The 15,373-nt window shown below is 38.1% G+C and overlaps 1 protein-coding gene across 1 annotated transcript in view; it reads left to right on the forward strand.

Annotated features, from left to right (window-relative positions):
• PDZRN4 (PDZ domain containing ring finger 4) overlaps nucleotides 1-6,222 on the forward strand; it is a 374,709-nt gene extending 368,487 nt beyond the window's left edge. Inside the window, exon 10 of the mRNA XM_067696193.1 lies at nucleotides 1,838-6,222. Coding sequence (XP_067552294.1) covers nucleotides 1,838-3,358 — 1,521 coding nt within the window. The 3' untranslated portion in view covers nucleotides 3,359-6,222. The remainder of the gene's footprint in view (nucleotides 1-1,837) is intronic.
• The last annotated feature ends 9,151 nt before the right edge of the window (nucleotides 6,223-15,373 follow it).

Raw genomic sequence — 15,373 nt, forward strand, 5'->3', positions numbered from 1 at the left:
TGCTCATAAACCAGTGACAAAAGAAAGGGCAATTCAATTAAAAATTGCATATCCATATTTAAAAACTAAAATACATATCCATCTGAAGGTTTACTTCACATGCTGTCCTTGGTCCTGTAACTGTTGTTAACACACATTTTGCTAATTAATTTGTCTGTATCATTTATTGCATGAAAAATAAGAAAAAATACTGCCTTCCTGTATTTTTTCAGCTTACCATTAGATAGGAGAAAAAATATAAATGTAAGTTATATGGTATATAAACTCAAATGTCCAATATCAATAATATCCTCTGGGAGTTTTATGGCACACTGTGCAGATGTCACCACATTTGATGCTGTTGTCACCTTATAGCAAGGGACATAGGGATGTATCAAGCTTTCCATTGTTAGTTACAGTTACTTAGGTATAATATTTTTTATCAATAAGACATTTTAAATCAATCTCAGTATGTTCTTAAAAAATGAGGAAAAATATTTTAGGGAAAGATGGAGAATCCTAGAATAACCTGATACGTGTTCATATTCTTCCCCCCGTTCATTACACTTTGTTCTGCCATTACTTAGGTGGAAGAAAACAACAATTATCTTAACCTTCCAGACCTGTTTTACCTTTTATCACCCATTCTGTCCTTCTTTGACACTAACAAGCTTGATTATATTTAATTATATAATTTCCTGCTAAAGGGAAAAAAATATAAATATATATATATATAATAGTAAGTAAACTTAGACATAAGGAGAATACAATCTAGAAACTGCCATGTAGACTTTTATAAGAGAAGTGGTGGAAGAAAGAGTAACTTTATCCTATTCACAGAGAAACAATTAGATGTGCACTTCCCTAGGGCAGTGACAGTTAATTGTTCTACATGAAAAGCCAAAAATTACCAGGGAGTGAAGTTCACATATATTTACATACCTATCTCAAAATATGTTTTTTGACATTATGCCCATGTCTGGCAATCAGTGCTGCTCAGATTTTCAGGGGAACCGTCATTTTACTCTCAGTAGAATAAAACTCACCTCTGAAGGAAATTACTGGTTAAGAGTAAAAAAATCTTTTAAAGTAACCCAAGTGAGTCCAAAGACATTACTGTTGCTTTTGAGCAATGTGATTTGGAGATGCACTGAGGTCAAAGTACATGTATGCAAGAATACAGCATCTTGGACATGTAAGAAATCCTGGCCCTGGGGGATGGCATTGGCCCCCTAGACCTCTAGCCTAAGAAGCTACATCCATCTGGGATTAAGTTTCCTCATCTATAGATGGAAGGTCCTGGGCTCCAGTAATGAACCTATTCCTGAAATTTTGTGATGTTTGGCTTATCATTATCAGTGTATCACTAGATCCAATGAAGTCTCCTCTGAACTTGAGAAAAGTTCAGGAAAAAGAAAATAGTAACAAGATGATGTGGCTTCTGAACTCTAGGCCTTCCTATTTCTGAAGACTATTTCGGCACTCTGTCTTACTCATCCTTTTACTCACCACAGAAACTCATAAAGTCACCTCAGTTACACACCTTCCCTCCAGTTTCCCAACTAAGAGAAAACCTTAAGACAAGAATCACTTATTTAAATGTGTCCTGTTTTATTTATCCTCAAGTGAGTAGCATAGCCATATTCAAGCAGCTTTTGTTTTCTTTATATTCAAGCATAAAAAGCTGTCATGAGCTAATTGCCTTTATTTCTAAAATTGTTATGGATACTAAAATGAGGGCAGCTTTCTAGGAACTGCACTTTTGCCAAGAAGCACTGTTTTTTCAAGCAAGTTTTCCAACACTTGGTGTTTTTCAAAATAATTAGCTTTCTTTCTTCTCTCAACTTTATTTTCTTAGCCAAAAAAACAAGAAGAAGAAGAAGGCACAACAGACACGGCAACATCCTCATCCAACAACCATGAGAAGGACAGTGGAGTGGGGCGCACAGATGAAAGCTTGCGGAACGACGAGAGCTCAGAGCAGGAGAATGCAGCCGAGGATCCCAATGGCACATCTTTGAAGAGCAAGAGAGAGCTGGGGCGGAGCCAAGACACTCTGGGAAGCACTGAACTTCAGTGTAATGAGAGTTTCGTGTCTGGTGAATACATTGACTCAGACTGTACTGGCAACCAAGATGAGGAGTGCGAAAGGTTTCGGCAGCTCTTGGAGCTCAAATGCAAGATTCGGAAGCATGGAGAGTATGACCTGTATTACTCAAGCAGCACAATAGAATGCAATCAAGGGGGACGAGAGGGAGTGGAGCACGAACTACAGTTGCTTAATGAAGAACTAAGAAACATTGAACTTGAGTGCCAAAATATCATGCAGGCTCACAGGCTCCGGAAAGTGACAGACCAGTATGGAGACATCTGGGCACTGCATGAGGGAGGATTCCGAAATTATAACACCAGCATAGATACGCAGAGGGGAAAACTAGATGACATCCTTGAACACCCAGAAAAGTCAGACAAAGACAGTTCTAGTGCTTACAACACAGCTGAAAGCTGCAGAAGCACTCCACTCACTGTGGACCGTTCCCCTGACAGTTCCCTCCCAAGAGTGATCAACCTCACCAATAAGAAAAACCTGAGAAGCACAATGGCAGCCAATCAGTCCTCTTCTGGACAGAGTAGTAAAGAGTCAACCAAAGCCAAAACCACTGAACAAGGTTGCGGCATTGAAGGCAAAGAGAAGACTTCAGAAAGCAGCAAGCTTTCTGATCCAGAGAAGACCAGCGGTGAACACATCCCTTACCTCTCTCCTTACCACAGCTCCTCCTATAGATATGCAAACATCCCAGCACATGCCCGGCATTATCAAAGTTACATGCAGTTAATTCAACAGAAGTCCGCAGTCGAGTACGCTCAGAGCCAGCTCAGCTTGGTGAGCGTGTGCAAGGAGTCTCAGAAGTGCTCAGAACCCAAGATGGAATGGAAGGTGAAAATCAGGAGTGACGGGACACGGTACATCACCAAGAGACCCGTGAGGGACCGCATTCTGAAGGAGCGTGCCTTAAAGATCAAGGAGGAGCGGAGTGGCATGACGACGGACGATGACACCATGAGTGAGATGAAAATGGGGCGCTACTGGAGCAAAGAGGAGAGGAAGCAACACCTGGTGCGGGCCAAAGAGCAGCGGCGCCGCCGAGAGTTCATGATGCGGAGCCGGTTGGAGTGTCTCAAGGAGAGTCCCCAGAGCGGCAGCGAGGGCAAGAAGGAGGTCAACATCATTGAACTGAGTCACAAAAAGATGATGAAGAAGAGAAACAAGAAAATTTTGGACAACTGGATGACAATCCAAGAACTGATGACCCATGGGGCCAAGTCCCCTGATGGCACACAAGTTCCTAATGCCTTTTTGTCAGTCACCGCGGTATGACCGAATGGATGGAAGGCAGCTGACTTTCAGAGGGTGCTACCAGTTTGGGTAGAGGATGCTTGCCTCGTTCAATGTGGCGTTTTTATATATATTTTGTGACTCTTTATAGTTTAAATTTTTTGTAAGCAAAAATACCTGCTAATTTTTCATTTGTTTTTCATATACTTGTACCTTCTTTTTGGCTGAGATTTTTCTTTAACTTGTGATATATTCGTATTACTCATTTATATATAAAAACAAACAAAAGGAAAGAAAACAAAAAAAATGAACAAAAATACTGAGGAGCTAATTAATTTCCTATTTTAATGTATCTGTTGTAGATCTGGATTTATTGCTCTAGTTTACTTATTTTCTACTTTAATAACAACTCAATGCCAAAACATTTCTCTGCTTGCTTCTTGGCATAATACATATGAAGTCAAACCTGTTGATAAATCATGTGTCATATCTTGTCTTATACATAAAAGCCACCTCTTTTTAACATGCTGTTGTACATTTAACACATAAATGGCCGTTGTCTTTGTCTCAGTAAAGTGTAGGTGGACAATCTTTCTGTGGTATGTAGTGACATTGGTCATGTAGCTAGATAGTTGTGGTAATTGTGACAATAAAAGCAAAATAAATTATTGCTTATCCCTGAGAAAAGCTATCAAGGAGTGTTTTATTTCCATTGTTCACTGTGGTTGCCAGATATAAATTAATTATATATATATACTATTTAGAAGACTCCTAATTGTGGATTATAAAATGCATACATTTTCTGTCCCTTTTTATTCAAGAAATTGTCTTGAAATACTTCCCACAGATAATTGTGTCCTATATTCTTACCAGGAGTAAGTTAGATAATGTGTGTAGAGCATCTAACAGATGCTGACTAAGCATTCAATAAACATGAGTTCATGCTCTCCATGACTGCCACCCACGTAAGGAAAAGCCAAGAACAATTTAGGGGATGACATGGACAGAGAAGATCAGTAAAATATCTTAGATTGTTTGTAAGGGCACTGTATTAGTCAGCTCAAATTACCATAACAACATACCATAGACTGTGTGACTTAAACAACAGGAATTTCTCACAGCTCTCAAGTCTGGAAGTCCAAAATCAAGGCACCAACCAATTCAGCTCCCTAATGAGGGCTCTGTTCCTGTTTTGCTCATGACCTCCTTGCTGTGTCCTCACATGGTAGAGAGAAAAAGAGAAAAAAAGCTCTCTGGTGTCACTTCTTTTAAGACACTAATCCCATCATGAGGGCCTCACCCTCATGACCTCATCTAAACCTGATTACCACCCAGAGGCCCCATTTCCAACTACCATCACATTAGGGGTTAGAGCTTCATCATATGAATTTGTTGGTGACACAGTTCAGTCCACAGCTCTATGTGCATTTATTTAGTTCATCCTTTGGAAATAAATTTTTGGAAACTATCTTTTTAATCATTTTCAGCATAGTCAACTATAAACGCCTTATTAAAAAGTGAGCTTGTTAAATTATCAGATAGGTTTTTTAATCTGGCTTTTTATCATATAAACATCAACTATATTATATATCAATCATAATGCCTCCAGAGTGAAAGGCCAGATCAATGCATGCATGAGCTTGATCAAATTTTCATTCAATGCAAGAGATTGTTTTAACATAATGGAGGCACAGCATCCAAACATTTTTGAAGCTACTTTCCTGTTTAAAAACATACAGTGGCTCCTTACTAGCTCTTGAATCAGACTCTGATGCCTCAGCCTTATATTCCTGGTCCTCCATTAACTTGCCCACCTTGCCTATTGCCCCACTTCTTTAGATTTTCTGAGTTATTCTGGCTCCTGAGCGGCTTGCCCCTTTTCACTGAGGTTATCTAATGCTACTCTCTCGTCTGGGGTTTCTATGCCAAATCCTACACCCCTCTTAGAAGGTAATCACATATACATTTTCTCTTTGGAGCCTATTTTGATGACACTGGGTTTTCTCAGCATTTTGGCATACACCATGATGCACCTGCAGTTTATTTTACCTTGGAAATTTTATTCTTCTGTTATTTGAATCACATAGACAGAACTTATTGTCTCCCTGCACGGATATTATGTTCGTGGAGTTTGGCCCTTGTGTCACCCCTGTCTTTATAAACCTCTGGTAGAATGCCGTTTAAACAATTATGAATGCTATTTAAGATGTTTTATTCACTTATCTCACAGATTGGTCCTCTTGTTACTGTTTTCCGTACTCATCTACCCTTCTAAATTCTTACCTTTTAAAGGGCTATTACATAGATGGAAAGAAATGAATCTTATTTATATGTAACAAAAAGCTGGACCCCAAAATTTTAAGATAGTGACAGTACTAGCAACTTAAGGCAATTGAAAATTTCACCACTTCTAACTTTAGCTATTGCTAATCCAATCGATAAAACTACTCTGAGTGCACCTAGAGTTAATTTTTGACCAGATAGTTTTAAATAAGAATGCCTATCTATCTTAAAAGCTCACTTCCTTCCTGACCTAATACCTATGGTTATTGTTTATCCTCTTGGTACAACTGGGTTTAAATATTCATTGAATTCAAATTACTCCTATAGATAAATGGGATTTGGAACCGACATGTAAATTTTTTTCCAGAAGAAACATGTACACATCTCACAGAATGCAGTGTTTCCAAAGTCAGCAGTTTAATTTTATTTTTATTAAGGCCAAGTGTGCTTGCCAATTTTTTAAAAATGTGCTGTTGGTGTTTTTCATGTCTGTGTTTATACAATTCTATGAGTTGAGAAATGTCTTTTTCAAAAATCAGTGAAAATCTGAGAAGTGTTATGTTTTACCTTTCTATATAACATATCTTTGTGCTAAACATGTTTTTCTTTTAGTAAGTGAATAATAAATCTGCTGCTCAGCAAAGAAAAGTAGTTGGCTGTATGTGAGATATTTCATTTTAGTTCAGAAGATATACGTGAATGTGAAGGGGAAAAATATTTTACTTAGGCTTAAGTAATTAGAAATTCCATCCTTTTTTTAAGTTTTGAATTTTATTTTATTTATTTTTTATACAGCATGTTCTTATTAGTTATCCATTTTATACATATTAGTGTATACATGTCAATCTCAATCTCCCAGTTCATCCCCCACCACCACCCCCCGCCACTTTCCCCCTTTGGTGTCCATATCTTTGTTCTCTACGTCTGTGTCTCTATTTCTGCCCTGAAATTCCATATTTTTTATTGACAGAAATTGGTGTTAGGCTCCATATGTGAATGACTTAAGGAGGGGAAAAACAATGTATATTCTACGGGCTTTTCTTCACTGTGTGCCATGAAGAAGACTATTGTTGCCATCTTGTTTTGTGCACACTGTCCCTTTAGGAGCACATAATATGGACTCCTCTAATGTAACCTTTCCGTAGCTACATACTGATTTAATCCATGTCTTGTTGGTGTGTCTAAATCTTCCACCTAAACACATTTTTATGCTTCCAGTGAGCTGCTGCTCTCTACCTCAAATTCTTTATTTTGCGTTGGTGGCACCATTGGCCTGTTCTGTCATGCTTATCACCTGAGTCTTCTTGAATTTCTCTTTTATCTGGTAAGGCAAAAAAGCAGTGTGAATTTTTCTTCAAAGTATTTCAGGTTGTCTTCGATACCCTTACCCAGTCACCTTTCGGGCTAGGCTGTCTCCATCTCATACCTAATTACCACCGCAGATCTAGACATGCTCTCCCTGGGCACTCTTTCCAGTCTCTCCTACGTGTGGCAGCAACACTGGGCCTCCTAAATATTACTTTCCTCACTGTGCTCGGATACCTTCAGGAGTCTTGTCCTGAGCATGGGATAAAATCTGGGTGCCTGAGACATTTATCAAGGACTTCATAATTTAACCTCAACCTTTTTTTCCACCTGATTTCATACCTCTCCAGGAAGAATTTTTAACTCAGACCTCAAGAAACCTGTGTCTTAGGTAGATGAATAATTTGATGCACCTTCAAACTTAATATTCTTCCAATTTTAATTAAAATTTAATTAAACTTTATTTTCTATTGATTTGTACTCTATTAATTAGTTAATTTCCATTATTTTTCTATTTCTATGAATAATCATTAATAGAATTGGTATGATATCATAAAACAATAATTATTATTAAATAATTTCTATTAATTTTTGATTAATAAAGTTGAACACTGCAATAGGTTCACCAACTAATTCACTTCTTAAAAAATAAAGTAAAAAAATTTTTTCCAGCAAATTATTTTCCACTTACCTGAAGTCTGTTCTCTCTACAGTTTCTCATCATTATTTTCCAAACGTGTATCTTTGGAGGTATATTAAAAGGACTTAAAATCTAGATAAAACAAACCATTTGCTCCTGTAAATATACATGAAATGGCTTCAGAGCAGAATTTCAGTGAATAGTAGCTACAGTAAACTACTGACAAAAATAATTGACCAAAATAGTCCTCAATAAAGTATTATTATGAGATTTTTTTGTCCTTCTGTTTTTTGCTGTTTCTGCTCAAGTATGCTACCCTTTTCAGCAGGACCAGTTTACACTGTAGCAGGTTTGTAAGAAGTCTCCTTGTAGAACTGCGTAAATGAGCCCATAAAGCTGATTATTTGGGGTATGTTTTGCGCTACTTCTAGCATCCCACTCAGATTCTGCTTTAGTCAGACAGGACTCCCTACCGTTTTTCAAACACGGTCATTCTCATTTCCATTGCCACACTGCTTGTGGTGCTTTCCATGTCAAATAAACCCTTCTCCTTTCTCTTTGTCCACGTCTTCCCATCTTTCCAGGAGACTTGCGTTAACTCTTGCTAACAGCCACTTATTTCTGCACACACATAGGTGGTATTGTCTTATCACTCCCTTGGCTTTCTACCCAATAGTGTCTAATATTTTTTTCCATAATGTGTCTCTCATGAGTGCAGTGTGTTGCACAGTTAATAACCAATGCCACATATATGGCATTTCTTCTGTTTTACCAACAAACGGCTGCTCAGGAGTTTTAGTGCCATGCATTTTTTACATGTCCCAGTCAACAGTGTTGTGTTGCAACAAGCACTGCCCCTGGGTTCACCGGCCAGCTATAAACTAGGGTCCCATTTGTTATTCAGTACCCTACCACAAGTTTTTAACCTATTAGTAACCACTACTTACTTACTGCCTTCCAGCTCTGCCACTTACAAGGTGTGTATTCTTAGGAAAGTTGCTTAAGTTTGCTGCTGCTGGGTACGGGGGAGATAATTGTAGACTTTTTCATTGGTTGGGAATTAATTGAGTTAATACATATAAGGAAGCTAGATGAGTGTGGGCACAGAGTGGGCACTCAGTAGATATTAGAGATTATTTTTATTTACACATGAGCAAGCTGTGGCTAATATAATTTTAGTCATCTGCCACAAATTCCAAGACTAGTAGGCCATAGATTAGGGATTCAAATCTGTGATGGTCTGCCCCCCAAATTTCTCTTCTTTCTACTACTTGCAGCATCTAAGTTAATTAAGAATGGACATGAGAGTTAACAGCAACTTGTTCACTAAACTCCATCTGCTTCTGCTTCAAGCAGAAGTCCAGACACTGCCACAATTTTTTCTGTCATCAGAGGTGCTGATGAAACAGGAGGGAAGGGGGCATGGCACAACCTTTAAAAGAATGACATAGCCATTGAGAATATGACAAAAACTGGTTAGAACCAACTAGGTCCAAGATGGTGGAAGATTCAGCTTCAAGTAGACCTTGATCCTCATTATATGTTCATTGTAATACATCAGCATGCTAAATGACACACCCACCAGCATCATGACTGTTCCAAGGATGACAATAAAAGGCCAAAAAGTGGGCGGTGACCCAATTCCTGGAAATCTCACCCTTTCCCCCAAAATAGTTGGGATAATCCTCCCACTCATTAGCCTATGAAATTACACAGCACATAAAAACTAACCACCCCATATTTCGGAGCCTCTAGTCTTTTGAGATGGCCCACACTCAGTCTGTGTATTGTGTTTCTCCCAAGGCCATTCTCGTCTTTTAAGATGGACCATATTCTACCTATGGAATGTGTACCTCTCTAAATAAATCCACTTCTTACCTGCCACTCTGTCTCTCACTGAATTCTTTCTGCAATGAGACATTGCAGAAGAATAAAGAACCTGAGCTTCATCAGGTCCTGGGACCAGGTGTGTGATCTCAATTAAAAGACCATAGGTTGAAGTCCCAATCTGTGTTTAGGGTGGGTTCGAGTCCCAGCCCATGTGTTCGAGTCCCAATCTAAGTTGCATGGTTTCACTGACTTTCTTCATTTTGCTCTGTTTTTACCAGTCAGCCTATTTCTTGAAGTGTGTGTTGTCTATGATGAGGATTATGGTGGTAGATTTTGATTTTGATCAATAAGCCTATGATTCTTTCTCTAGAGCTAACCAATATATAACTACATTCTGCCTCAAGTTTATTATCACCTCGTTCCATTATGCTGCCTGCCATGTCCATGATCAGAAAAGTGACACTTGTAAAGAACCTATTGGATATCCATTTATAGAACTGTCACAAATTCTTAAAGCCTAGTATTTTAATATGAAACACTGTCAATGCTAGATATTCAATCCTAAAATGTGTTTGAATAAGCAATTTAATAAACCGAGACATTTATTCAACTTTACCTCGTTGATGGTGATAAGAATATATTAGATGGGATGCAACTTGCCAACACATCTTGGAAAATTTGTGAGGTACTCTGTGAAGCAAAATGTACTCAAATATTTCCAGAAACTAGCTCTACCCTGATGTTCTCATTATGGTAGTGTCAATGGGTAGAGCATAGATTTCTATTTGTGTCCATTTAATTTAGTCTGACTTCATTTTTGAAATAGAATGCTAATTAGAAAATCAATCAGATGGAGGACACAAAAAAATAGAAATGGTACAAAACAGTCAAGAGAAAGAAACATATTTGAGAGCCTACAATGTTCACTGTGTTAGATACTTTACATGGGGCATTAATAAACTTCTTGTCTTGGGAAGATGAAATGTGAGCATGTGAAAAGAAATCTAACTGTATAAAGCTATTAGTGTAGGGTGACAGAGTGAGGAACACAGGAGGGTTAAGGGGAGTGGGAATTTATGGGTTATCACTATCTTTGGGAAGCCTTTCCTGGTCTCACAGCCTTGAGTAATGATTCACGCATAGAACAATTATCATCAATTCTGTGATCTTGAGCCAGTATGTCCCTTCTATGAGCCTCCATTTTCTCACCTGTAAAATGAGAATATTGGAATAAGTGCTTTCCAACACCCATTTTATTTCTAAAATTCTAAAAATTGGCAATACATAATGAAACATTTTATTCCAAATTTCCTTTTGTTGCAGCCATACCACAATTTCTTATGGAGCTATCTTAAGTAAATTCATCATCTACCAGTGAAGAAAATAAAGATTTTTCAAAAGGAAAAATAAGAAAGCAATCCATCCACCTCATTACAAATAACTCAATTTTGTTTCTTTTTATGGCTGAGTAATATTCCACTGTATATATATGTGCCACATCTTCTTTATCCATTCATCTGTCGATGGACACTTAGCTTGCTTCCATGTCCTGGCTATTGTAAATAGTGCTGCAATGAACATTGTGGTACATGACTCTTTTTGAATTATGGTTTTCTCCAGGTATAATAAACTCAAAATTGATTAAACACCTAAATGTAAGGCCAGACACTATCAAACTCTTAGAGGAAAACATAAGCAGAACACTCTATGACATAAATCACAACAAGATCCTTTTTGACCCACCTCCTAGAGAAAGGGAAATAAAAGCAAAAATAAACAAATGGGACCTAATGAAACTTAAAAGCTTTTGCACAGCAAAGGAAACCATAAACAAGACGAAAAGACAACCCTCAGAATGGGAGAAAAAGTTTGCAAACAAAGCAACTGACGAAGGATTAATCTCCAAAATATACAAGCAGCTCATGCAGCTCAATATCAAAAAAACAAACAGCCCAATCCAAAAATGGGCAGAAGACCTAAATAGACATTTCTCCAAAGAAGATATACAGATTGCCAACAAATACATGAAAGGATGCTCAACATCACTAATCATTAGAGAAATGCAAATCAAAACTACAATGAGGTATCACCTCACACCGGTCAGAATGGCCATCATCAAAAAATCTACAAACAATAAATGCTGGAGAGGGTGTGGCAAAAAGGGAACTCTTTCCACTGTTGGTGGGAATGTAAATTGATACAGCCACTATGGAGAACAGCATGGAGGTTAGTTAAAAACTGAAAATAGAACTACCATACGACCCAGCAATCCCACTACTGGGCATACACCCAGACACTTGCATATTTATAGGGAAGATGAAAAGGGAAAGGAATCATCCTCCAACTGGATAACTCTTAGCTTTGCAGTCAGGGTTACAGCCCTCCTACTATGAGAAAGCTTGTTGCTGGGCTCCTTGAGGGACAGCCTCTGTGGTCATCTAGCAGACATATTGGCTAGTTTCTCCACATAACGTGTAGAATTAAATTAGAAGAAGGATAAGACAGTTAGGCGGGAGCCAAGTCATGAAGGGTTTCATGTGCAAAGAAGTGGGAGAGTTAAAGTGATCAAATGTATGTTTTAGAAAGATCAGTCTGTTAGCAATATATATTGGGTGGGGAAACATTTGGAAGAAGGACAACCAGTTAGGAGGTTGTTCCAATGATACAGAAGAGAAGAGACAAGAGCTTGAACAAAGAAAGAGTCAGTGAGTACAGAGAGAGGATTTGACAGATGTTAGGGACTAGGGTTACAGATTTAGAAAATAAAATACAGGATGCCCAGTTAAATTTGAATTTCAGAAAGAAAAAAGTCAATAATTTTTTCTATGTAAGTATACATTGGGGACATACTTATATTAAAGTTACTTGTTTTTCTGAAACTTTCGTTTAATTAGGCGTCTTAAATTTTATCCGGCAATCCTGCTAGGGAAGTAGAATAGCTGAGTCTTGGAAACTGATAGGAAAATAGAATGGAAGATAAGGAGATGGAGGAAGAGTTTGAGGATGTTGTCCAGCTTTCTGGTTGGGGACTAAGTGAATGATGGTACCACTCAGCAGGACATGCCTAACATGAGAAAGATATTCTGGCAGAAAAGGTGAATAATTCAGTCTCAGGTATGTGGATTTTAGGGTGCCAATAGGACAATACAGGGAAAAGTGTCTAATGGGCAATTTAAAAAGCAGATATGGAATTCAGAATAGGAGACGGGAACTTGAGGAATACATGTTGGGGGTGCGCATAGTACCATCCACTGGTTCTCTGTCTTTTACCAAGGCCCTTCCATGGCCACAGAGGTCTGGTTACCAGGAGAGGAACAGTGAACAGGAAACTGTTGGTGTCAAGGAGGTGACAGGTATGTAAAATTGCCATTGCCCTTCCTCCTCCTGTGCCCTGTCCTGCTTATATGGGGGACATGGTTTGCAAATATCACATCTCTGCCTCATTGAGAATGGAAGGTTAGATCATCCTGTTCACATGCCCTCCCAGCTCCGCAGATTCTTTAGAGCCACCTTCAAGTCTAGAGAACAGGTTTTAGAAACATGCCCAGTAGCATCTGATAGAGCACCCCAAAACCAAATACATTAATAGTTTTTACTGAAACATATGACTATTTAAGTTATAAATATCCCCTTGCAAGTTCGGTTCAAGTTTTGCAACCCAATTATTTATGAAAAATGTTCTGTTTTCAGAAACATAAACTTTAGAATTTCAGTTGAAGGATTATGAACCTTATTTACATCAATGACAGCATAGCTGAACAACCACTTTTTACTTAGTATCATTCTGTATTAGTCCATAAAGAGTCTCCTCATTCCTTTTGATTGCCCTCCTTTTTCTTTTTTTTTTTTTTGTTTTTTGCGATACGCGGGCCTCTCACTGTTGTGGCCTCTCCCGTTGCGGAGCACAGGCTCCGGACGCGCAGGCTCAGCGGCCATGGCTCACGGGCCCAGCCACTCCGCAGCATGTGGGATCTTCCCAGACCGGGGCACGAACCTGTGTCCCCTGCATCGGCAGGTGGACTCTCAACCACTTTGCCACCAGGGAAGCCCCTGTCCTCCTTTTTAAAGAGAATAATATTCCATTGTATTGATGTACCATAAATATATTAATCTATCACCCATTTATGTATACTTTGTCTCTAATTTTAACTATTGCAATGTCTTAATTAATAAACTTATAAATATATCATTTCATGATAAGTTTCTAGAAGTGTAATTAGTATGGCTGTGATCATAAATACTACCCCTCCACAGAGGTGGCACAATTTTTATTTCAACTGCTATCAGCAGAGTATGAAAGGACCCTTTTCACCCACTTCCTTGCTGTGACATTTTGGCCCTATTTCTCTTCACCTACTCCTCAAATTCTCATGGACTGTATGTCCTAAAGGTGTCAGGTCAGCTGGTCTTAGTCAATGGAGGCAATGACAGAAGAATAGAGGACAAAAGGAAGGAAAAGTCATGGCATTTTCCTTCTTTCAGGAGAATATTTCAGGTTTTGTGGGACCTGTGGCTTAAACACTCAAAAGTTCTAATTAGAAAGATAAATTTTAAAATTCTGAATTCAAAATTAGGCACGAAACAAAATATGTATTTAGAATGTGGAAAGAAAATGCAAACAACTAAAAATTTTGAAAAGTTTATAAATATCACATCACAAAATTTTTAATTAATTTTTATTAATTATCTGTCAAACAGGTTTAATATCCATTCCACCTATGTTTTTGGATGCCTACTTTAAAATTTTCTCTTTGTATGACAATTATTTTGTGATTACCTGTATGGTTAGAATAAAAAGATAATATTTCCTTTATCATAGTTGATCAACATTATTTGATTCCTGATAGTTTAAAATATTTCATTTTCTCAACTCATTATTGGTAATGTCATCTAAATTTTTAGGATTGTTGTGAATTTAAGGAAAGCCTCTTCTAAGTTTCTTTCTTACATAAGCTGAAAACTATTTTTAAAATTTGACCCTAGATTCTCTTCTAACTGTATATTTTAAAGCTTGTTTCTCACCCACGACTCATATATTTTCACTGCTAGGAAGTGAAGAACAAATTCACAGCCCAATAGGAGTTCTGGCCCTCCTCTTTTGTATAATGTCACACAGTGAGTTAGGACAGAGGATATTTCTATAAGTTATTCCTATGCCAAGACAGCTAGAAATAACCTAATTATACACATAAGTAACTGCGAAACATGAAAATATATCCCAACAAACCAAAAATAAATATATTGTCAACTCACCTTCTCTTTAGTCTGAGCCCCAAAATGTCCATGGCTATTCTATCACCACCTGACAGGAAGGGAAATGTGACAGGGAGAAAGCTGAGTGAAAAAAGCCTGCAGTCTTAACTGATTACAGTTATAATCTTAATTTTACTAATTTTACATAAACATGAGACCATGTGAACACATTGACCGAGCCCCTCCCAGGAACTTACAGAGCAAATGAGGCTGAAACTCAACCCTCCCTGGGCTCTACCCTCCACCTCCTCTGGCTCTTCCTTCTCTCCTGGGACAACATCTGTGGCAGAAGCTGCACCTCCTCCATGGCCACATCTCCCACCAGACAAGGCCAACCAAGCTTCCAGATTCCAAGGGACCCTAGCCCCTGAATGCCTATAAAACCTGCCTGGGAATGATAGTGGCCTCCCACTGTTTCTAATTTATGGATTGTCTCATTCACACTTGTTCATCTCCCTTGATGAATTCCTTTTATTAAACTCTCTTATTTTAAGCAATTTCTATTCTCCTGCTTTAATTAACTAATACGGTTCTTGGTACTTACTAGATATGGTTCCAGTAAACAAACCCCCAAATAAGATTCTAGAATAGAGTTACTCTCTTGTTTGTGTGTGAACATATTCATAACCTCCTTGAAGATGGAAAATGAGACCTTAGTAATGTAGGAATGCAATATATCACCTATAGTTGCTTAGCATTAAGTACCTGTTGAAATCATTATTTTAGGAAACCAAATAGTTGCTAGG

Source organism: Pseudorca crassidens, chromosome 11, assembly GCF_039906515.1.
Source record: "Pseudorca crassidens isolate mPseCra1 chromosome 11, mPseCra1.hap1, whole genome shotgun sequence".
NCBI lineage: Eukaryota > Metazoa > Chordata > Mammalia > Artiodactyla > Delphinidae > Pseudorca > Pseudorca crassidens.